This window comes from Manacus candei, unplaced genomic scaffold (assembly GCF_025592945.1).
Source record: "Manacus candei isolate 608988 ecotype Guabito, Panama unplaced genomic scaffold, ASM2559294v1 h1tg000071l, whole genome shotgun sequence".
Taxonomy (NCBI): Eukaryota; Metazoa; Chordata; class Aves; order Passeriformes; family Pipridae; genus Manacus; species Manacus candei.
In genome coordinates, this window is record NW_026138119.1 from 2,002,564 (window position 1) to 2,026,728 (window position 24,165).

The 24,165-nt window shown below is 47.0% G+C and overlaps 1 protein-coding gene across 9 annotated transcripts in view; it reads right to left on the bottom strand.

The window, feature by feature from the left end:
• Positions 1 to 24,165, bottom strand: part of DAB2IP (DAB2 interacting protein) — a 196,360-nt gene that overhangs the window by 85,578 nt on the left and 86,617 nt on the right. For all 9 annotated transcript variants that reach the window (XM_051807483.1, XM_051807482.1, XM_051807485.1 and 6 more), the window contains one exon: positions 13,102 to 13,220. In XM_051807483.1, the coding sequence (XP_051663443.1) occupies positions 13,102 to 13,220 (119 nt within the window). The remainder of the gene's footprint in view (positions 1 to 13,101; positions 13,221 to 24,165) is intronic.

Sequence of the window (24,165 nt, forward strand, 5' to 3'; positions counted from 1 at the left end):
TTCTCAGTAGGTTTTTCAGGCGGGACAAAGTGAGTCTAATTCTGAAGGTTCACAAGTGGTTGTAACCAATGGTGAGGTTACAGGAATAGCTGCAATCACTGTTTCCAACTATTCCATCTCCAGAGGTATCCAATGGGTTCTGGAGATGTGTGTATGTTAAACTCAGTCCTAGGGCTGAACACACTTAGGAGGAGTCACTTCCTCCAATGGATTTGACTGACACCCAAGTGTTTGTTCTTTATGTACCAAACACCAGGAGCACAAATCAGATTTAATCCTGTGCTCTTTATGCACTGACATTTATAGAAAGAAAAATGTGTCAGAGGAAGAAAAGCGTCCAAAAAACTACTCAGGGCTGAATGATGCTTTCTCAGCTTATCAGTGACAAGGGCTGTGGTTTCAACACATCACACAGGAGAAAATAAAAATGCCAAGATGCAGGTGATACAGCACAGGCTGTTCTGGGAACACTGACACTGCTGCAGCCTGGGACTCACTGGAGCAAGGAGCAGGAATGCCACAGGCTTGGAACAAAGTAGGATAAGGGGATGGGTGAAATCAGGGACTGTGGAATTATCACAGTTACAGAATGGTTTGGCTTGGAAGGGACCTTACAGACCACCTCATTCCACCCCCTGCCATGGGCAGGGACACCTTCCACTAGCCCAGGTTGCTCCAAGCTCTGTCCAGTCTGGCCTTGGACACTTCCAGGGATGGGGCAGCCACAGCTTCTCTGGGCAACCTGTGCCAGGGCCTCACCACCCTCACAGACATTAATTCCTTCCCAATATCCCATCTAACCCTGCCCTCTAGCAGTCTGAAGCCATTTCCCCTTATTCTATCACAACATACCCTTATAAAAGCCCCCCTCTCAAATGTTTAAGGGAACTTGATACTTCCAAAACCTTCAGACTTACTATTGGATTAGTGGAATTATTTAGGTCAAGTCCTGTTTTGCATGTTAATTTGGAAAAATAATAAAATCTAACCTGAGTTCAGGACACCAATGCCAGGCCAGTCAGCCCAGGAAATTACTGATGAGTTTTCAAACAGGACTGAAGCAATTAAAAGCCACCATTTGGTTGCCTGGACCCAGCCTGGTGACCTGAGTCCAGCTCTGAGGCAGGGAGAGGAGATCCCTGAGCTGTCAGAGCTACCTTCCCACAGAGGATTTTTTTCTTGTTACTGGAAGATTTGCCAGGGTTCCTGGGATGCAGCAACTCCCATTACACCTGAGCCCCCTCAGCACAGAACAGCCACACACTGATAATCTGGATGTCTCTGCTGCAGCTGCTGTTCCATGGGCTGCAATCCTGCTCCTCTGGGGCACTTCCATCATTATTGGCCCCATTATTTTATATCTTGTTCCTCTGTGTAATGCTGACTTTGGATCCCTTCATTTTAACAAAAGGATGTGTCCCTTGGAAACAGGCAGGGATGAGGAGTCTCAGGGAGGGAAAAGGAGGCTGGAGAAAAGGCAGCAGGTCGTGCTGTGCCTGGGCTGAGGGAGCATCCAGGAGCCTTGGAGCCTCTGTCCCAGAGGAATCCCTGGAGTCCCTGTTCTGTGGGAGCCCTGGAGCCTCTGATTTGTGGAAGCCCTGGAGCTCCTGTCCCTGCTGCTCACAGATGCCCAGAACAGGTTTGTCAGTGCAAAGAAAACAGGTGTAGAAAAGGTGTTTCTTCCAATAGAAAAGGTGTTTCTTTCCACAGCATAATAACATACATGTGCAACACATTGATTAGGGAATGCCTCAAGGAGTGATAAAAACCACGGAAAACAGGCTGAGAGGAGTCTCTTTAGCTGGAAAAGACAAGGAGAGATGACACAACAAATTATCAGCAAATAAGGCTGCTGAAATAAGGAATAAACCGCCTGTTTCTATTTACTGTCTTTTACAAAAATGGCCAACAACAGATAATAAAGATGAAAGATAAAGAACAATAGATTAAAAAGCATCAGGGCTGTAAATTATGTACCAGACATCTCACCATGGCTGTGGAGCTCATTGATACGAGATGTAATTGAGACCAAAAACTTCACACGACTCAAACAGCACCATTATTATTACTATTTTTTAAGGCAGTGCAATGGTTTGTGCTACTCAGAAGAGAGATCCAAGCTCCTGAGTCAGGGGATAACACAGAGCTGGCACTGGGCTCCCTGGCCATCACTGCCACGAGCTCGTGTCACCCTGTTTGTCACTCCCCTGCCATCGCAGCTTTGCTCTCACTGAGAGTGTGTGGAGGCTCTGCCTGTTGTGGGGGAGGCTGAGGGAGAGCCTCAACATGAGTGACTTTATCTAAGGAGGGTGAGATACCCCATCCTGCTTTGTGCAGAGAGGGAGCTGCAGATATAAAGGCATCAAGGCAAACTTCTCTCGAGGGCACGTCAGAGCAGGAACGAGAGGGCCGCGATAATGAAAAAAAAGACAAATAATTCTTTGCCCTTTTCTTGCAGGCTTCACTCAAGGACTGGGATTGCTTTATGAATACATATCACAAGGCTGCCAACAGTCTTGAGAAGCAGCAGTGTTGTACAAAGATCATAAGCCACGTTTAAGAGATGAGAGTTAAAAAAACTCCCAACACCGCAGTCAGCTGATGGTTTTTCCTATCTGCTATCTTCTGTTAGAACATGTTAAACCACAATTATTACCTGCTCTGTAGGGCTCAAATGCCCGTGTAAATGAAGCTGGGAGTAACTAGTTAAAGGAAGAAGGATTGAGGAGATTAATGTGAGCTAACTCACTTCCCTGGATGGCTCAGAGAGCTTAGAACAGAACAGGGATGCAGGAAAGCAATTAAAAGAACTAACTTAAATAAATCTCTAGTGCTGAAGGTTTGCCAGCATATACCTCTAAATTCTTCTCTGATGCAACCAGGCCCCTTCCTCCAGGGATGTTCTAACAACCTCTCAGACATCAGGATAATTATTGCAAAGTGTGACCCAGACTGTGGTTACTGGTATAATCAAAAACCCCCTGAGGTTTCAACATTAGACACAGTCTCACCGGTGCAGCAGCTTCCAACTCTTTGTAACAGTGTTGTAATGACTAAACTTCAAATTCCACTCTCTGTGACAGGGCCATGGTCCTGGTGGGTTGGGGGTAACGTTGGCTGCTGAGGGGCTGCTCCCCCTGATGGATTTTAGGATGGATCTGTCCCACTGTTACCCCTATGGAGGAGTCCTGGCAAGGAGCACACTCCAGGAGTTAGAAAGGAGAGAAGAGAGACAATGGGTCACAGAATCACAGAATATCCTGAATTTGGAAGGACCCACAAGGATCACCCAGTCCAACTCCTGGCCCTGCACAGACACCCCAACAATCCCACCCTGTCCCTGAGAGTGTTGTCCAAACCCTCCTGGAGCTCTGGCAGCCTTGTGGCCGTGCCCACTGCCCTGGGGAGCCTGGTCAGTGCCAACCACCCTCTGGGGGAAGAACCTCCCTGAGATCCAACCTGACCCTGCCCTGACACAGCTCCAGCCCTTCCCTTGGAATGGAGAGAGCCAATATCCAGTTGCTGCTCTCACTGGTGCAGTCCCTGCTCTGGCACACCAGGCACTGCTGTTCCCTCACAACATTTCCCAAGCAAAACGTGCTCCCCTGATATTTCAGCTCCTCAGGCTGGCTGAGTGTTTGATCCCTTTGGGAAGCTTAAGGACTGCAGTGGATTTGCTGCTTTCTGCTGCACAGGGAACTTCCAGGGCTGGGACATAAATCCTTGCTTGCTTCTAACCCGCAATCTCCAATTTAAGCAAACGGGGAGTAAGGGAAGAAATGAAATACTAATTGCAATCCAAATTGCTGCATCTTCCATCCACCCCCTGCCAACCCTCCTCCCTGCTCCCTAATCCATAAGGTCTGAGTGATGATCAGTGAATAATTAATTCAGGGTGAGCTGGAGAGGTTCCTGCAGAGAGCTCTGCGGGCGCAACATCCCGTTCAGGAAAGGCCTGGGGAGCACCCGGAGGTTCCTGTGGTGCCTCTGAGTGCCCAGGACCCACCAAGGCACCCCCTGCACGTGGCCCTGTGCCACCCCACTAATTACACTCTGTTGGACAAACCCTCTGTGCTCACCCACACACACACTGCACAAACAACACGTCCCTCCACGTTCACTGAGAGCACCAGGGGAAGGCAGGAAATGCCACAATCCAGGGAAATCGTGGGCAATGCTGTGGCATGACTGGAATGATTAAGGTGCCCAATTTCAGCAGGTACCAAAAGAAAGAAAAACGCTGCCTTGTGTTTTCAAACCACGTAAACACAAAAGTTGAAATAAAAGAGCTCAAAACCAGGTAAATTTTATACCTCAGTTTCCTGCACTGCTCCAGAATGGCAAAATCTAGGAGGCATCACACAGTGCTGGTGTCCCTTCCCTCCACAACAGTCCTAAGCTGAACCTCTTGATCAAATTATGGAATTCAAATTATCTTCTGACTGTATTTAGCAGTAGCCAGGACTAAAAGTGTGCAGATGCCACGAGGCAGCAAGAAACACTTTGCAGTGTGATTGGGGATGCCAAACACATCACACACACACTGACACACACACACACGCTCCAGACTCTTCATGGCACTGATTCCAAAGAACTGGATGACTGAGGGAGTCTCCAAAGGATCTGTGTGCACCCTGCCCTGCTCTGTCCATGCCTGGGGACAATCCCAGTGCCCGTGATGGATCAGGTGGTGATACAGGAGCACAGCAACCCTCCTCAGGGAAATGTCACATCCCCATGGCATTGCCCTTGCTTGGTGCCCAGGAGGATCATGCCCAAGCAGAGGATAAACACCAGACTCCAAGGTGAGCAAAGCAGCCCTGAGTCTTTCATTTCAACCCTCAGAAGCCAGGCATTGGGAAAAACTTTGCTCTCAGTAAAAAAATTTAATATATAAATGCTCCTCTCTCTCCCCCTCTGTGCCTCCACATCATGTAAAGTGCTGCTTTACAGCAACAAACACATCCCTGATGGAACAAACCTCCCCACACAGCCAGGACAGCAAAGGATTAATAATTCAGGGGACATCCAGCTGAGTTATGGAAATCATTTGGGAACCACCACAGGCCCCCTCTGCAGAGGGATGGGGGGTGTGGGTAATCCCTCATGGAATGTGGGGGGTACAGGGCCAGCTTAATCCCACAGACATCTGTAAACGTGAGCAAAGGGGACAGCCTGATGTAACACCTCTGGCTTTACAATTCCTAAGACATTTACATCCTCTGGAATGAGGGAATGCCGCCCTCCTGCACACCATCAATCACGTACAAGGCACGCCACATCCCTTTCTCATATAATTACTTATATAACACACGTGGATTAAAGCTAAATTCATATTTCTGGCTTTAATACAAATCAGTTCAGTATTTTTAAACAAATTACATTTTAATTCCAGCTAAAGTGCATTGGTTTAATTCGATTAAAATCAGTTTTTGCTTCTTTTCATCACACCTGACCTGAATTTTGTGGAGGAGAACGTAAGCAAGACCTTCTGTATTGTACTGAAAATTAAAATTATTATAAACACTGCCAAGCAGATCAACAAGATCATAATACCAGTGTTATGAGAAGACATCCCTATGTGAATCCACCTGAAATCTCTCTAGCCATCGTTTCAGAGGGTTCCATATCACAAGGTTTCATTACAGACTATGGTAAGAGGAAGGCCAGAGGAGCATATTTTTCCTCAGTCTGGCTTTTTAATTCCCTCCCAGCTGATGGATGAACTTGACAGAGTTATTTGGTATTCACAAGTCTTGAACATCATTATACCCAGTGCTCTGTACAACTCCCAGCCAGCAGTGAGCTCCACGCTCGGGCTGCTGCCTCCAGCTACAATCAGCGGATTTCGGTGCCCGACCACTGCCAGACAAAACGGGATAACAAGGTACACACGTCAGACATCAGCACTGAACAAAGGCCTGAAATCCTCCCCCTCCTCGCTCTGATGTTCACTTGCAACTCTTTGTCCCTCACACAGATTTTCCAATCAAGGTTTTGCAAGGTTTGCAATAAAGAACGGGGCGAAAGTTGGGTTTAAACGTTGTGTTTTAAACATCCCTTCCTTCCACAAGAGAAAGCCATTTATTGCTAGCACTAAATGCCAATAGAAATGACAGAGTAGAGGACAGCAAAATGTGAGCCAACCTATCTCATCCTCTGAGATGGGAAATCCCATGGAAGATGGGAAATGGAAGCAGATGTCAACTGGACACCCCTCCCTCGTGGCCAGACAGTGTGAGGGGTAGAAGCTGGGAGTACAGTTATATCCCATTAAATGCTGCTGCACACTACCAGAGAAAGGCCCTGCTCTGCCATCTTCCTGCTGCTCTGCCCCTACAGGACTTGGTTCAAACAGAAATCACTCTTTAAATAACAATTTCCCATTGAATCCACTTGCTGACCTTCCCAAGATGGTGTGATGGCAGGATCTGCTGGAAGGGGAACACGTGCTCAGCAGGCAGAGGGCTGGGAAAAGGACTGTTCCCCTCAGTGCACAAGTGATGGTTTCATCATGAGCAGTTCTCATTTGTGCCAGAATCCCAGAATCCCAGGATGGTTTGGGCTGGAGGGGACCTTAAAGCTCATCTCGTTCCAACACCCTGCCATGGGCAGGGAAGCTTCCACAGACCAGGTTGCTCAGGGCACAGTGGAAGGTGTTTAAGCCTGGGATAGAACTATCTTAGTATCTATTGTAATCAAATGATAATTAAAACAGCCAAGAGAAGGGTCTGGAAGGCACAGAAGGCATCCTCTGGTAGAAAAGCTGCAGTGATAGCATTTTCTTTCTCTTTTTTCCCCCCTGCGTTCATTGACATGAAGAGCAGTGCTAATGTAATTGCACTGAAACCCAGGCACAGGAAAACCTCACCAGGGCGAAGGCAGAGTGAATGGTCTGTTTGGAAACAAAATGTTGATGCAATGGAGAAGCAGTGCCTGCCTCTGATCTGAGGGGTATCGAGACCCCCTCGGCTGCACCGCAGCAGAACCGTCACCCTCGCTCAGGGTCGGTGCCGAGGGGACACGAGCACAGCCCTCTGCTTGTACCCCCGAGGTGTGCAGGGATGCACCACGTCAGGGCTGCCAGGCAGTGGCCAGATGAGTCAATAATATGCATTCAGCCTGGGAGAGCAGGCAAAGGAAAGCAAGCATCCTTCTATCCATTAATCAACCCGATCCTGCGCCGCGGAGACAATGCCTTCCGATCGCCGGCGCTTCCCAAACATCCCTCACGCACTAACCATCTGCAGCTGGGATACAATGCTTTGATTGCAAACGTCAAAAAGATAGAGCAGAAAATTAACTTCTCCTTATTTAGTAGGTTTAGAGAAATGTGGCTTCACGCTACACTAATTCAGTGCCCTCAGTATGAAAACTCCCCATTACGATGTCTCGTCAAATTAGAGCCGACGATCCAACGATGTCATCTCTATCCTCGCACAACACTCTATTTTGTAATTAAGCAGGACAGGGAAACAATGGCCTCGCTTATAGAGAAAAGGTCAGGGATGCAAAACATATTTTTGCAAGCTAATTGTAAGATGCATGAAGCCAATTATCCCAGCAGTGCTGCATATGCCGGAGCAGGAAGGATTTTTATCATTTTGCTCCGTGACTCCCAAGTGGAGTCAACGCGCCGGCTGTGCCCCGTGGGGCACGGGGCTGATTGTCCAGGCTCTCAGGGAAACAGGGAGCACAGAACTGGGAAGAAGGCTAGGAAGGTAATTCCAGCCTCTCAGTCCTTCCCTTGACATTTTATTATGGCTTGAAGAATTTCCAGCAGTTAATACAGTCTTTACTGGGAGGTATTAGGCACAAGTGCCCTGTTCAGGGAGAAACTTGGATTGAATGTGTAGGATAAGGAGAAGTGTTTCTGTATTTCTTTGGGAATGGGGAATCATTTCCCTCAGGCAGCCTCAGATACAAAGTCACATGTATGTGCAAAAGCCAAATTAACAGGAGGAACAGTTGAGACCTTGCTGTTGCCTTGGGAGAAGCTGAGAGGCCCCACAGTGTTTTCAGTCTGTCTCTGACCCTCTCGGGGTTGTGAAATTATTTTTGTTTGTTTCAATGACTCCCAAAAAACAGCCCCCTCAGCCCCCTCTTTTTCCCTTTGCAACATTCCCTTTTTAAAAATACCAGTTTCTAAGCTTCCTAATGCCATGAGCAGAAGATGAGGAATGTCACAGTTTCTGGGGAGAAATGGTGATTTCCTCCTGCACCTCTCCTTCAAAGCAGCTGATTTTTCCAGCCTCCTAACACAGCCATTAATTACAGATCAGTAATTAACTTTCTGGTTCAAGAAATATTTTGCAAAGGAACCCCATTAAAAGGCTGATTTGCATATTGTAGGACAAAGCAGCCTTGGTATAAATGCAGGTACTGTGTGAGGCCAGTCTGGATTCTGAGACTGTCCTTGAACTTTTAAGCTGCTGAATTCCTTGACTGGGGGGGAGGTGGGGACAGACACTACCCGAGCACAGGTGACATTGGTACCTGCTGGATGCTCCTGACTTTGCAAGATGTTTTATTCTGCATTTCAGCCGCTGTTGACAGTGTGAATGGTTTCCCTACACAAACTGAACAGTCATTCCTCAAAGTATCTTCATTATAATTAAAACCAGAGCCCAGGTGCTGTAGTTAGAGTGCTGTTGGTGTCGCCCTTCGTGGGGTCCCTACTCGTACAAGTGTTCCTACTCAGAAAGATTCCCTGGATAATGCCATCTAAACAAGGAGCCAGAAGAAGAAGCAGCTCTCCAGCACTTGTTCACGCAGATCTAAAAGCCCTTCATGCATTCTGGGGTCTGCCAGTGCCCTAGTTCTGCAGGATGAGTCATTCCTCTTTCCAATTCCAAAGAAAATAGAGCAACTTCATCCTTTGTCATGCAGCACTCACCATATTCTCATCAAACTTCACCAATTCCATCATGCCTAAAAATATTTGGCATATCAGGTTTGTTGGGAATAAACAAGTGATAATTAGATCTCAAAGAACTCCAAGACTAAGTTTGCTGCAGGATGCACCCAAACAAGCTTTGAGCACATGGAAAACCCTGACAGCAGCACGGGCACTACATCAGTACATCAGGAATGAAATGTGCTGCAGCACGTGACTTGTACAGTTCCTCTTCCCTCTGTGGGTTATAAGCAAAAATTCTGGATGGGCTAAAGACAAAAAGCAGTTTAAAGAGGAAGTCTCAGTAGTGCAAGTCTGTTATTAATGCAGGGCTGTACCCCTTCCAAGGCTGAGGCTCATTTAACAATCAACCATATGCTCAGGCTTTTGTAGTGCCAATAAAAGCTTAAATAGAATGTTATCTCCTGGAATTATAGAAAAAAAAAACCCTTGCAAAATAATCACAAATGTTGGTAATCCAGAGTCCCTGAGCATGAAATGAATTCTAGGTGCACTGAGGCAAAGAGTGCCCAGGAACAACCAACTCAGAGATTCCAGTAGAACATGGAGTTCCCCAGAGTACCCATTTTCCACCAAGTCAGGACAGTCTGAAGGTATTTGTGCAAAATCACCTTTGCCACCACAAGCAAACAGTCCCAAATGCAGCACCACCAGTTAACAACTGGAGCAGAAGAACCTTCTCTCGGTTCCCTGGCTCTGCTCCCTGTGCCCCACGTCCAAATCAGAAATTTTCTCCATCACAAATTTTGTTAGGAGAAATGTGGATCCAATTAAGAAAAATCCATCTGCCAAATGCTTGATTTGTGGATGATTCCAGAGGCCACTGCAAAGCCAAACATTCAGTGTTCCATGATAAAAACTTGGTGAGCTGCTGCAATAAATCAGGAGGCAGGAGACGTTGTTAGCAGAAAAGCCACTTTTTGGAACCCTTTTTAGCTCTAACAAGCAATGTGACCAGCCAGAAAATTGAAAGGAGCACTCATTTCACAATCCTCCCTTAGATCTCACATTTACATACTCCGACTGTACCAGATTAATGCATCTCTCACACAGAATGTGAGTTACACTTGCTCTGATTTTGCTTCTTTTATTCCCAATCAATAATTTTATTGCTGTTACTGTAACAGCAGTCTTAGAAAAAAAACCAGTATGCACAGGACTGGCAAAATTTGGCCAACCACATCCCTGTGAACCCCACAGTAATTTAGTGAAGAGCAAACCCTTATTCCAGCTTTTTTTTCTTCTCAGCCAACGTTAAAACCCAATGCCACGAGAAACAACCATGTTTTTTCTACAAGCATAAGCTCTGCTGACTATAAACCAGGGTATTTTTTTTTCAACACAACACTTTGAGCAATTCCTCAGATGTTCTTTAGGGAGAAAAAAATATTTGGCCAAGGTTTTACTAAACCAGGCTTCTCACAGTGGCTCCGAACACACACACGCAGACCGTGGTGTGAGCTGATGCCACTGAGGCATCCTGTGACTTTTCCAATGTTTACTGTTATTTCCTTGTTTTCCTCACCCTGTACAACTGTCTCACTACTCCAGGAGGTAATAATTTTCCATTTTAAATTGGCAGGATGTATTTAAATGCATGCATTAATCAAACACAGGATAAAAAGCATAGATGTGTTTGTTTATATCCTCTGCTCCACACACAAGCCACATCCACCTAATTATCTGTCTGAACATGCATGTGCACAGTTCATACACTTCATATATTCACACACATCTGCAGGAGAAACAGGACGTGCAAGGAAAGGAAAAATAAAGAAACTAAGAGGCAGGAACAGTCCCAATTCAGATACACAGAAGCCAAGTAACAGAAGCATTTATGATCTACTGTAGCTCAATATTTCAGCCTGGAGTGTTGTGACTGCATTTACTGCACTATTCATTTTTCCAATGGCATCTCCCGCAAAGATTGGACCAAAGCTCCAGAACAGAACAGTGTTATAATGGTGACTTCCATGAGCAAAGGAGTGGCTCAGGAACAATCAGCTTGGATACAAGATGGAGTTCAAGAATCAAATATTTAAGAGGCAAATATTCCAATAGCAGATGCTTCTTTGAAACAGTTCTTGGATTACGAGCGAGACAAGCACAGCAGAAAATGCACGGGAGGGATCTGAGAGACTCCAGTCCTTTTCTATACATTGTTCATACACAATGGGATGGGAATATTCAGGAAGATAAAATTATCTTTTGAAACCCAAACCTCCCTGCATGACTGGGAGGCCCAGGTGCTGCTTTTCTTTCACCTCTCTGAGAGCAACAGTCCCTCAGGCCGAGCTCTCCTGCAGAGCATTCCCGCTCACCTGACAGGTCTGACACCGCTGTGTCAGCCAGGGACCAAGAGCCTGCTGTCAAACCCCCTGTCTCACTGTCCTCCAGCTCAGGGCATGTCTGGGGACCACAGATGAAATGCTTTTTTGAGTGATACCTGCCTAACAGAAGGTGTAATCCCTGGGATGATGAAGGGATCATTCATATGCAGCTTTTCATACCCATGCAAGCAAATCCTTGAGTGTTATTCGAGGCTGCCAAATGCCACCTCTCCTCTAAGCCACCCTTGAAAATGCACTACAGCAGTCCCTGAATCTCTGTGAGGAGAAGTTGCAGCACATCTGGCTCTCCCAAAGCCCAGCCAGCTCCGGGCTCTTGTGCTGGGAGGGCAGGGAAATTACATGGCTTAATTTGGGAAAATGGCTTTGGCTGCAGGGCTGGCCAGAACAGTTAATTCCCAGGTCCTACCTTGCCAAATCACTGAATGAAACAAAACCCATCCAGGTAGAAAGAAAACGTTGCCTAATTTGCCTGTTCTCTGAGCGAGGCAGCAGCACCGCAGGCAGATTCCCGGGAGAAGCCCGGCTCCACTCGCCTCCCTCTGGAACACAGTGCCCTACTTCGAGCATTTGGGAAAACTGCAGCACGGGAATCAAACCAACTCTGTCTTCCCCTGAGATCTCACTCTGCACTAACCAGCACAACCCTTTCACTTGCAGAATTCAAAAGGAAAAAGCAATAGGTCGGGTAAGGAAGAATCCAGACTGGTTTTTGTCCAAATTGTTGTTTGTGGGTTTCAGAAGCTCACACCCCCCCTCCAATGAATGAGTATGGCTAAAACAAAGTTGTCACTGCTTTTAAAAGTGAAGCATTTACTTACTGGGTCTAAAGTACAATCCTGGTATGATAAAATGTCCCTGCTAGGAACTGGTTACATCAGGGTATGGCCAATCTGGCGTCATTGTCACACAGACTTTTCCTGGCACTTCAATATCTCTGTCATTCCCCAAAATGATTCATGTAACGGTGAAAGATCTTCCTTTTGGAAGCAAAGCACTAGTTTGTTTCCGTGGCTGGTAATGGAATCTGTCTCACCCAACCACGACCTTGATCTGCATCTGAATTTACACATAAATTTCCCTCAACCATGCCTGTCTGATGAACACACAGACAGAAACCCACACCTGCAGGAACACACAGAAACCCACTGAAGAGCTCTACACTTTCTAACCAGCTGAAGAATGAACCCAAGGTCTCATTTCTCTTTCATTTTGCTTACAATTTGCTCCAACACCGGCCAGCCCACGTCAAATGCTTTATCAGCCCCATCTGCACGTTCCCTGCGACGCAATCCCGGACTGAGCTCCTGTCATGGCTCAGGCAGGAACAGCAGCTCCGGCCACACGCCGAGAATCCATGTCCATGTAACAACAACAGACAAGGGCAGTGCTGGAGGAACGGGTGTGAGGGGGGAGAGAGGGATTTGGGGAGATTATGGTTGTTCCTGCCCTGTGTTATTGTTCATTCTGTGTGTAACCCAGCTGTGCTCAGTGCAGTCCGGTGTGGGAGCATCCCTGCCCTCCCTCCCTCACCTGCAGCAGCTCTGGCTGCTGCATCTTGGGCTATTTATACGCTGGTGCATCAAGTTAGGATTTATTGGGGAAGAGAAAGCAGAGCAGTCAGGCTGCTCTGCACCTGGTATTTAACCTGAACAGGGAGGGCTTGCACCATGTCCTCACCGACAAATTAAAACTACCCCTCCTGCAATTAAACCAAGTCTACTTCCATCAGGGATGTGGCCCCTGCTCTGAATCAGATAAGCAAGATATTAACGAGAGCTGGAAAAATCAATCTCCTCCTTGTGTCCCACACCCCCCCACGACGCGTGCCCCTACCTTTCATGGTCCACACTCCTGAACCCAGGTAAGATGTGCCGGAAGCTGCTGTTCCTGTCGAGCTTCGGTTGGCTCTTTGTCCTTTTGATGGAGCCTTTAAGCCGGCGGCTGAGGAACCCCTGTGGGGTGAGACAAGAACACTGGATTACGGCAGGGCAGGGGACGGGGAGCGGGGCGGCGGGGCGGGGTGTCCTCCCCGGCCGCGGCAGGAGCGGTGGCGGCGGCGCTGCCTCAGCTCCCCGCCAACATCTGCTCCCGGCGCTCCCGAGGCCGGGGCGCTGCGGCGGCGCGAGACTCCCCGAAGCCTCCGTTGCCCTGGCAACCATCAGCTCACATAAAAATACTGTCTGAAAGACAAGACTAGCACATCCCATCACTGCTCCTGGCGGAGGAGAGGCTGGACCGGGGGCTCCGGCCGCCCCATCCCAGACGCCACCCACGCACCGGGAGACGGGCGAGAGCTCCGTTACCTGCTCGGAGCCCCCCGGGTTGGCAGCCATGGCTCGGGTGTCTCAGTTACATGGACAGATCTCCCCTAAAGCCTGGCCAGACCTCAGGGCTACAGGCACCACCTTTAGAGGAGAAAGAGACCCTGGCTTGAACGTACAGCTCCTTCTCCTCCTGCCTCCTCCCGCCCGGAACATAAGTCACGGCTCCTGGAGTGCTCCACAGCAAAGCCAGCACTAAACGTTTTAATAGCAAAGCTTCTAATGTGTTATTTGCTTATTGTTAGGAGTTAATGTCCTACATAATCTGAACATTACATTTAATCTCTCTGCTAAATAAGGTAATAAAAGTATAACACTACTGTGCTGGCCGGCCTTTACAGCGTGGGAGGGTTGGCTTAGAGGGGGTCAAGCACGCTGGCCAGAGAAAGTCAGGGAGCATTTTAAAGAGAAACCAGGATTTTGGGGTGAAGCCTGAAGGAGTGTTCCTTTTACAGACCATCATACTAAAGAAATAAATCAGCTCCACACCAACACCTCAGCAAATCCCTGCAGAGCCCGAGGTTCTGCACCCGCCACTTGTCTTCCCTCATCCTCAGGAAAAGGGGAAGATATCCACTGGATTAAGCACAGATTTTGAAATGCATAAGGAAGGAAATGTGAGAAGAACAGGTGTCCTTCCACTGGGTACCATACCAGCATCCCAGAGGTGCCCACAGCACACCCTCTGCTCCAGGCAGGAGCCTCGAATGGATCCCTAGCAGCTCCCTTTTACAAATGAATACCCTTTATACGTCTTGCAGGAAGATAATCACAGTCTAACTTCCATCCAGCCTGTCATTTGTTTGTGCCATTTAAACACTCCTTCCCCACCCCTCAGGATATTCATGGCTCACATTATGTCTTTCTCAAGTCAGACAATCTCCCCGGAGCTCTGCACAGCTCTTGTTGTGGAAGTGACTTTCCTGTTTGTAAGCGCACCAAGAATCTGAAGCATCTTGATAGCCAAAGGTGTCTCACATTTATTAAGTGCCACTTTACTTACAAGCCAGGTATGTTAACAGGCATTCATGGGCACTGAATGTTTCTCTGGGAGCTGTTTGCATGACTGGAACAGCACAAGGTGTATAACACAGCCCATCGGGTTGTACATTTTGTCATCTCGCACAAAGCCAACGCCTGAGCCAACAAAGGCCTTTTCAAAGGTGTTCTGGCCGTGAGAAATACCTTCAGAGGGTTTTTATAGTACAGAGGAGCACGACTGTGAAACAGTGAACTCGAGGATTTGCATTATCTAGAGCACTGTTAAGATATTTCCCTCAGTACTCAGACCCCAGCCAGCCTCCTACTCATTGTATCAACGTGCTATCAGCCTCATACTCATCATATCAACGTGCTATCAGCCTCATACTCATCATATCAACGTGCTATCAGCCTCATACTCATCATATCAACCCTTCATGCTCTCGTTCCTCTGGCTGGGTCAGGCTCTCTGCTATGGACACCAGCCAGTATTTACTGTGAAGGAAAAATCAAACCCACACAACTGGCCGGTCATGCGATATTTCCCTGAATGCCACTGGTGAGCAGGTTTTGGCCCAGAAGTGAGAGACTGGTGTCCCTTAATCACTGCCACCCCACCCACAAATATGTCCTCGAGTAATCAAGCCACTTCTTCAGGCCAGGAATAGCTCTGAGCTGTGGACAGGGAATTGCTAAGGACAAACCCAAATGCTTTCTGCAGCAAATGCTGACAGCCTCCTTCCTCCATCCTGTGCTTCACATCTTGACAACTGTTACATGGTTCGTGCAGGATTTGGAAATTAGAATTTAGGGTTGCAGTAAGACATTACTTTCCTTCTGTTTCCCATTGTTTTTACATTCATTGCCACCAGAAGGAGAACACACTGAGCCATTTTCCATTTTCATTGCCATCTTCTTTGGGAGAATGAGATGTCAGAAATTTTAATGCTGATAAATTATGCTGCTGTAGCAATACTTTGCACCTCCACAGTGCACACCAGAGATCAGAAAGCCTAATGTGTGAATTACTACCTTCTGTAATTTTCAGATGGAGTAAGGAAAAAAGAGAGAGGAATTAATCTGTGGAAACACAAGAGAGAGAGAATCCGACCCGGGGTGTGACCGCCGAGCTTTCCTGGTGAGATCATAAGGACATCATCCATTTCTTCTCCATGTAGGACTTTAAACAACATTTGATTCTGATCTCCAGACAAACAAGGCTAATCCCAGCCTCTGAGCATTGCCTCCTCCTCTAGCCCAGCTGCATTCTTGGGAGTTCTGGTAATTAAAGCATTGCCCTTTGTATTACATGTTCTTGATACACTTTTAAGTTTCTATTGAGAGCTGTCTAGGGCAGGATTGTGTCTTCCTGTGTGTGGGCAGCATTTACCACCCGTAAAAATATCTTAGCAAAGATTAAGCCACTAACTGAGAAAGGTTTCATTCAGAAGTTAATAGTCTGTATGAAATGATAATAAACAGAAACTTGCAGAGCCCCAAATCCCTTCAGATACAGTAAATCACAAAATAGCCTTTGAAATATTACAGAGGTACAAGCCACATAAATTCATCTTTAGGTATGGAGATATTTTAGGGTCTTTAGAGACAACCACTGTGGTCAGGAGTGTGGCCCCATGCAATCCATGGGAGCCCCCAGAGGAGCGTGGCACACAAAGCTAATCAAGCCTGGTGAGAAAAAAGCAGGAATCATGGAATCACAGACTGGTTTGGGTTGGAAAGGACCTTAAAGTTCATTTAGTGCCACCCCTGTCATGGGCAGGGACACCTTCCACTAGCCCAGGTTGCTCCCAGCCCCATCCAACCTGGCCTTGGATTCCAGGGATGGGGCAGCCACAGCTCCCCTGGCAGCACCCAGAGCTTGCACTGAGCAGTGATTTCACCTTTTAAGGCCTTGCTTTCCTCGCTTTGTTTCTGCTGTTTTGCCTCTGACATCTTCAAGCCCGGAGTACAATCGCTCTAATCACAAGAGCTGACTGAAGTTATAATAAGACACAAAGAATGAAGGCAGAAGGAAACAAAACAAATCCTTTGGAGGAACAGCTTAATCACAACCACAGCACCTCCAGCTCAAACAGGACGACACAATTCAAAACAGCACAATTAAGTCTGTTGTGATTTGGGCTCTTTTCTTACAGTCTGACAAACCCAACACCCGGCGCCACCGTCTCACTGTAGGTGCAGGAAGGTGCAACTCTCATTTTAATTCCTCTTCCTTATCAAATTTGGCATTTCCAATTGCCCCAGAAGCTGGAAATAATCTTATATTCTAATGTTTGAATATTTTTAATATTATAATACTTTTTAAAGCATATGTGCAAACCCATCAGCACCATATGCCTTTGAGACGCAGGGACTGTGTGATTCCACACACCCTGGGGCAGCAAGAAAAAAAACAACTAGAGAGAAGAGAGAAAAAGGGAGGGGGGCAAAACTGAGCAGAGTGTTAATGACAGCAAAATCCTGAGCTCCTGTTTTATTAAACAGAAAGCAATGATGCAAATCTCGTGTCTGGAACTGACTCCCACACCAATAATGTTCACTCGCGGTGAACCCACAGGATAAAGTTATAAAGGTAAAAATTCAGCACCATGGAAACACAATGGAGATGGAATTTTAAAAATGATATATCAATAAATCAAGCTGGGTGCATCACCAGCAGCTTTCTTTGGAAGAGTCCTGGCAGCTCTCTGTGTTTTCCAAGCCAGGAAAACGGGGAGCAGGGCTGGGCAAGCACACGGGGGGTGAAGTGTGAGGGTCTGAGCTGGGCACTGGGAGAGCACTGGTGTGACTGGTGTGACTGGAACTGAGACACAATCCTGCCTTCTGCTCTCATCCCAAACCCACGCAGAATAACCACCACAAAGACAGATCACAAGAACCAGTGAACAGATGGGGTTATTTTTATAGTTCCTCCACATCTTTTTGTTTTAGATCAAGCAAAGCTCGACTCCAGAGGACATGAGAGGACATCAGACATTTTTTCACCACTCATAATGAGGGAACTGCCATAAATAAGTTCTTGCTGGGAGCACAAATGTGTAATGCAGCTTTTCATACTGGGTGTCCATGTCTCCTGGTGTATCAGGGACAAGCTTATAGGTATGAAATTGGGAGTAAATCCTTTCCACCAGACGTGTCCTTATTCTGAGCTTTAGAATCTTAATTTTTTTTTTTATATTAAACTTGGATTTCCCTTCCCCAAAATGTGCATTTCTAGGATATGTTGCCTGCACAGAGTCTTTTTTTGAATTTGGGCACATGGTAGGCAGGAGAGTGTCAGCACTGAAGGTGAAGACACTCCCAAACTTAAGAGAATTTTGCAGAGTTAACCTCAGGCAATTATATTCTTGTGAGTTTATCGCCCAACAAAGCCAAATTCTGTTTCCACGACAAAGCCCAGCTTGCTCTGGTCAATCAGACCCACCCAGGGAATCCCAGGGGAAGGACAAAGGAGAGCAACAGCCTCCAGAAGTCTGAGGAGCAGGAGAGATGGGAACTTCAAAGGAAAACCACACTGGCTTGTTATCTCTGGCCCTAGAAATGCACCCAGAGATGGACACGAATCCTCCCTCTGTTTAGGGGAGGCCAAACCCATGACTTTGTTCAAGTGGGTGAAAAATCCCTCAGCTTCTCTTTCTCCATTTCACTTGATGAATCCCAGGATCATTCCCAGTCACCCTGGGAGCCCCCAGGGACAGATCACAGAATCATGGAATTGTTAAGGTTGGAAAAGACCTTTAAGATCAAGTCCAACCATCAACCCAGCCCCACCATCATGTTCACCACTAAACCTTGTCCTTAAATGCCACATCCACACATTTTTTTAACAGTTCCAGGGATGTTGACTCTACCACTTCCCTGGGTACCCCGTTCCAATGCTTGACAATCCTTTCCATGAAAAAATTTTCCTGTTATCTAATCTAAACCTCTCCTGGCATCTGTAAAAGCAAGGAATCACCACTTGCTCTGACTGATGTTTCCCTAAAACATTATTCTGTAGGGATAAGGAAATCCCCTCTATATGTAAGTGTCTTGGAATTAGGATAAAACCCAAAAGAATGACAAACCAGCTGCAAAACCACTGAGTGTCCAGTGATAACTGGCAATGGAAACTCCAGCCCTCCCACTCCACACACTGTGGTCAGACCTGTGCTCTGGCATCTGGAGTTAAAGGGTAAACATGGAGACACAGCACTTGGGATCATGAGAGGGCCTGTCTGGGAGCCAGGCCATGAAGCAGCCCCAGAATGTGAGGAACAGCTCATGTTGGAAGTGCTGCTTAGCAACACTGCCCTGGACTGCCAGACATTAATCAAATGTGCAGTGTCATTGGAAACACTCGGCTCAGGCCACTGGAAAAATCAGATGAAGATGCACCCACGTCCCCCAGGTCACCAAAGGGACGGTGTGGGCCTGTCCAGGTCAGCAGAGCTGGAATTACATCAAATGAGAGGCCCTGAGGGTTAATTATGGATATGGTAAATCTTGTCCCTGTGAAAATCAGCGAATCCCAGAGTGAAGGACCAACACCAAACACATTCAACACTTCTCATCCTTTTCCCATCTCTGGTCAATAAAGGATTGCTGCCCAAGCTCTGTTTTTGTAAGGATTTTACCTATCTTGTTGAAACTGTCTCAGTCATGGGATCTTCTCCCACTGCCCTGGAGAAAGAATTCCATGGACTGGCAGCTCTCAGAGCCGTGCATCACTCAGGACATTTTCCCTGATACCCAGCTGAATGATTCTTTACAGAACTTCCCTCTGTTCCTTTTCTGCTCTTTTCTACCAGGGGAAGATCCCTCTCTCAGCCTGTGGAACACTCACTCTCAGCCAGCTCACCCTGACCAAGAGAACTGTAAAAACTTCAGGCAAACCAAGGGCTTATGAGAAAACCATGGAAACCTGAGGAAATCTCAGTCTGGATTCTCCAGATATCACTGATGACTTGCATGGAACATGGACAGGGAACAGCTGGGACATTAATCAAGTCCAAATGAAGGAATGCCACTGCCAGGGAGAATCTGGAAGACAACCCAGTTCAACTGCCATTGTTATTCAGGGATCACCTGGATTCTTTTGTTCTCCTGCTCAAACAAACCCACACTACTCTGGATTATTTGTTCACAGCTCCATAATTATCAGACTGTCAACATTTCATATCCAAACAAGACAGATAAATATTCCTTTGGAAGGCAGAGAAGGGTAATTGAGCGATCAGGGATGAGCGATGTGGAAACAGAGACACGGGGAGAATGCAGGGAACCCTGAGGAGCAAAGCCAGGGATTCACCCAGGGAAAGCAGGGCTGGGAACAGCCAGGATGGCAAGGATGGCACCTGAGGAAGGATTTCAGTGGGGTGGAACAGTTTCCTTATTTAACTGGCACAGTGGAGTCACCCAACCCAGAGGACAAACTGTCCTTCCACAAAATTCCTTTGTCTTTAGGGAGACAATCCTGCCAGGAGCAGAGCACCTCCAGGGCAGTGCCAGCCTCACAAAGGGGAACAGACCAGGTGACACCTTGCAGGAGATGTTTTCCAGCTCCTGAAACCAGACTTGTGGTCATCCCAAGCCTCTGCTTCTCCTTGGATCATCAAGGAAAAGCTTTGGAGGTTGAGTTTCATCCAGCCAGGAAGGAGGGGGGAACACCAAAACCATCTGACAGCACGCCAGGGTTGTTGAGACTCCGTTTGCCTTTATCATATCATGCAGGGAAGCCCAGCATGTTTTTGGTGGGGATGAACTGTCCCTCCTCAAAGTCTCCTCCAGATCCAGCAGATCCACAGCTAAACCATTACTCAGCACTTTGAAAACAAATCCTTTCATTGTTTATTACATAGTTTTAAGTGTTTGCCTTTCAATAAGTGCAGTGGGTTCCACGTTCAGTCCCCCCCACACTGGTGACACAGGAGATCCATTTTACAACGGAGAGCAACAGATTCCAATCAGGCAAATATTCAGATCTGGAGAGAACAAGTGCTTTTTAAATTAAAAGGGGTAATCCCCAGCTGACAGAAAATTATTCACGCTCCTATAAATTTAAACGCCAACAATACTTTTTGTAGCATAACAATGACTTAAACACTCCATATCAGCTGTGATTCATTACAGGCATCCTGCTTTCAACACAGAGCTGGGATTTAACTGAAGATAAGGTTTCTAGGACATGGTAGCAATGTCTGTTTGGATGTTTGGTGAGCCCACTGAGGCATGAAAAACAACCAAACTCTGCAAAGGTGGATGGTTTCTATCATTCCCATCAGATTCTTTATAGGGGGTATCCAAGGGAAAACACCTGCAGGTTCTTCAGACTTCAAGTCCTGGAGTGGAACTGTCCAAAAGGTCCTGTTGGTTGTGACAGGTGATTCAGTGCAAGAGCCATCCTGAGCCAGAATCTTTTGGTGCTTTTGCCATGGGCTAAAAAAGCCCAGGAGCTGCACCTTGGAAGTGTTTCTGCAGGGCAGCACTTCAGCCCCAGCGGGTCACTGGCCACAGTGCTCTGTCCCTCTATACCAGCTACAAAACCTGCCCAGGAACAGCTGGGATAAACCAACCTGCCCTTCTATTTCAGGGGGAAAAAAAAAGGTATTTTTTCATATAAAGCAGATTATCTCCTTTCCCAGTATCAGACAGGAGAAGATGCCTTTGAAAAGACTCCAGAGGCACATCCAGGCTTCACGTGGCTCACAAGAAGGGGGAAACCAGGGTGTGCAGGTGGAGGTGGGAGAGCAGGGAGGAAACACTGTCAGGAGAGATGCTTTGGGCAGGTCACAGAGGAAATGAGTTTGAAGGCAGAGCTGTCCAAGAGATTTGCTACACTGTCTATGCACAGATAAGCTGCAAAGCCAGGATTACTCCTCGAGTGCTCATTCCTATGCCAGCAGTCCTGCCATCCAAAGACATTGCTCCTGGTAAAACAGGTATCAGGGCTCTCCAGGATGAGCAATAAACACACAGGGGAGATGAGAAACCATCTCCATAAATCTCTTTACATTACTGTGCTCTTTTAAAGTCCACCTTTGCAATGATACAGAGCAAAGTGTTTCATGAGGGTGTTTTATCCCTGCTTTCCCTACTTTGATTTACGGCCTCGGAGCAGCACGTGCATGTCAGGTTGTATCTGCTCATCAGGCATCTTCCTGCTCACTTCCACCTGAAACCTCTGGAGCAGAGCAAATATTGGAGGAGATAACCCCATTTTCCACAATATTGATGGCCAACTTTAAGTCTACAGCAAGGTATCAACATCAACCTGCTTCATTTTCACTGACAAATCTCGTGTGTTAAGTAACACATTTTCCACAAAACCAGCTGCCAGGCCAATAAATTTTAAAAAGCAGTTGGTAGATGATGTGTTTAGAATAAAAAATTATTATTATCTTTGGAATGGAGGGATTCATTGTGTAATTCTGCAGTAAAAGTTACTCACTCGAATATGAAACTCATGTTTCAGGCAGATGCTCTTTTGGCTCCAAAGACTTTCCCCACAATTCTGAAGCTCAAATTGGAACATTTGTATTCAGCAATAATTACAGCTGTAATCAAACGAAAATGTTCACTTTTGCAAAGGTTGGGGAATACCAACTGGAATTCAGATGACACATCAGTCCTGCCTTTTTTCCCAGTCTGCCTCCCTGACTTCCCAGACCTTGTGCAAATACTGAAGTTCATTTGTCCCAACCTGAGAGTTTAGAAAAATGGTAAAAAGGAGGAAAATTATGGTGAAAGGATAAATCTAACACACATGTGACACATACAGGAGTTTCTCCATCCCTCAGGACACACAGATCAGAGAATTTTTGAGTAGGAAAGCTGAGAGAGGAATGAAAACCAAGGCAGGACTACTCCCTGCTAGTTTTTTTCCACCTTTACTCCTTTCCTTTTCCTCCTAAGCTCATACCTGGCGTCTGATCTTTGGATTGAGGTGGTGAAGAAGGTGATGAGAGACAGCAGGAAACTGCACAGGTGACAATTCTGTTTCCTAAAAGACTCAGATATAAACCAAAAAGAATATCCTTCGAGAACTGGAGGCAAAAATTAAGTTTCATTGCTGGTTTATCCCTCAAAATAATAAGACAAACATTGCAAGTGACAGATCCTATTTTTGGGTCTTAGCAGTGATTATTTCTTGCCTCACTATTAGCAGTGGATTTACTATCTTTAAAGCAGAATTTTGTCACCCAGCAGGAAAGTTCAATTCTAACAGGCAGATTTGAGTGTCACTCACTTATTCCTTCACTAGTTTTGACTCAGTTGCTGATTATCAAGGAAGGTTGAAGGCAGGGTCAGGGTGCTGCCCCTCAGGCCCAGCCAGGGCCACACCAGTGGGACCATGGTCTTGTTTCCTAGGAATGTATATGAAGGGATCCTCCTCCACCCCTTAACAATAGGAAAACCTGAATTACTATTTGTAAATCTCCAAACAATCTCCATTTGACAGGCAGGTACAAGGACCAGCTGGTCCAACCTTTCCTGGCAAAAGCACAGTCAGGACAAGCTGGGCCAGCCCCGTGTTCTGCTGAACCTCAGGAGTGTCCAACACTGGGGAACCCACCCCTTCCCTGAGGAGACTGTTACAGTGATGGATTGGTCTTACTGGGACAGTTTTCCCTCTTGTGTCTAATTAGCACCTCTCCAGGAGTACCTTGTCCCCATCACCCCTCGTCTTGTTTGTAAAAAATCAAGTAAAAGTAACCTTGAGCTGGCTCAAGTGAAGCAAAGTGAAGGTGATCACTCACTGCACTCAGGTCAGCCTGTCACCCCCCGGGAATTACATGGATCTGATCTGGCAAGGGGCAGGAATGAAGGCAGGGACAAGGGCAGGTCGTGCTGAGCCCTGTGAATCCCTCCCGCGGAACCGCGCTCGGAGAACACGGAGCCGTTCAGGAAATAAAGACATGATTAGTTCTGGAGCTCATTTCCTTGGTGCTTTGAAGAATGTTGCAGGGAAGATATGATCCACTGTAATTATGGAGGGAGATAAAGACAAGAAAGTTGCTGGCAGAGCGCCAGGCCGGGAACACCTGAGCGGCTCAGGAAAGGCAGCGCGGCTTTCCCGGCTCCCTCTCCAATTCTCCTGGATGCCTGAGCCCTGAATATCCCTGTTCCCTGGGAAAAAGGGGTGTGGGGAGGACAAACACAGCCTATTGCTTATCACAGTGCAGCGCTGAGGAGAAGTGACAGCATGGAGGAGAAAGGGAATCTTGTTTCCATGGCAACCAAAGTTTGAAAAAAGTCTCCGGGAATCGCTGTGGTGCCACCTCGTGTGCTCACACCCAGAGCCACGGGCAGAAGTTATTGAACTGCAGCCTCCTGAGCCCACGGGATCACCACGGGAGCAGGGAATCAGACCTGCTGTTGCAAAGAGCTGCACTTGGTTTGGAACAACAGTGTCACCACCTGGAGAAACAGCCTGACGTGAGGCAGCACCAGGCTGGGGGTTGGAGGGGAAGAAGGAACCTCCCAAACATCCTCCAGATGCTCCAGCTCGGCAGCCCTGCTCCCGAGGAAGGGCCATGAGCTCTTCCATGGCTGTTAAAGTTCAAAGTCAGACACTTCCAGAGGGGCAAACAAC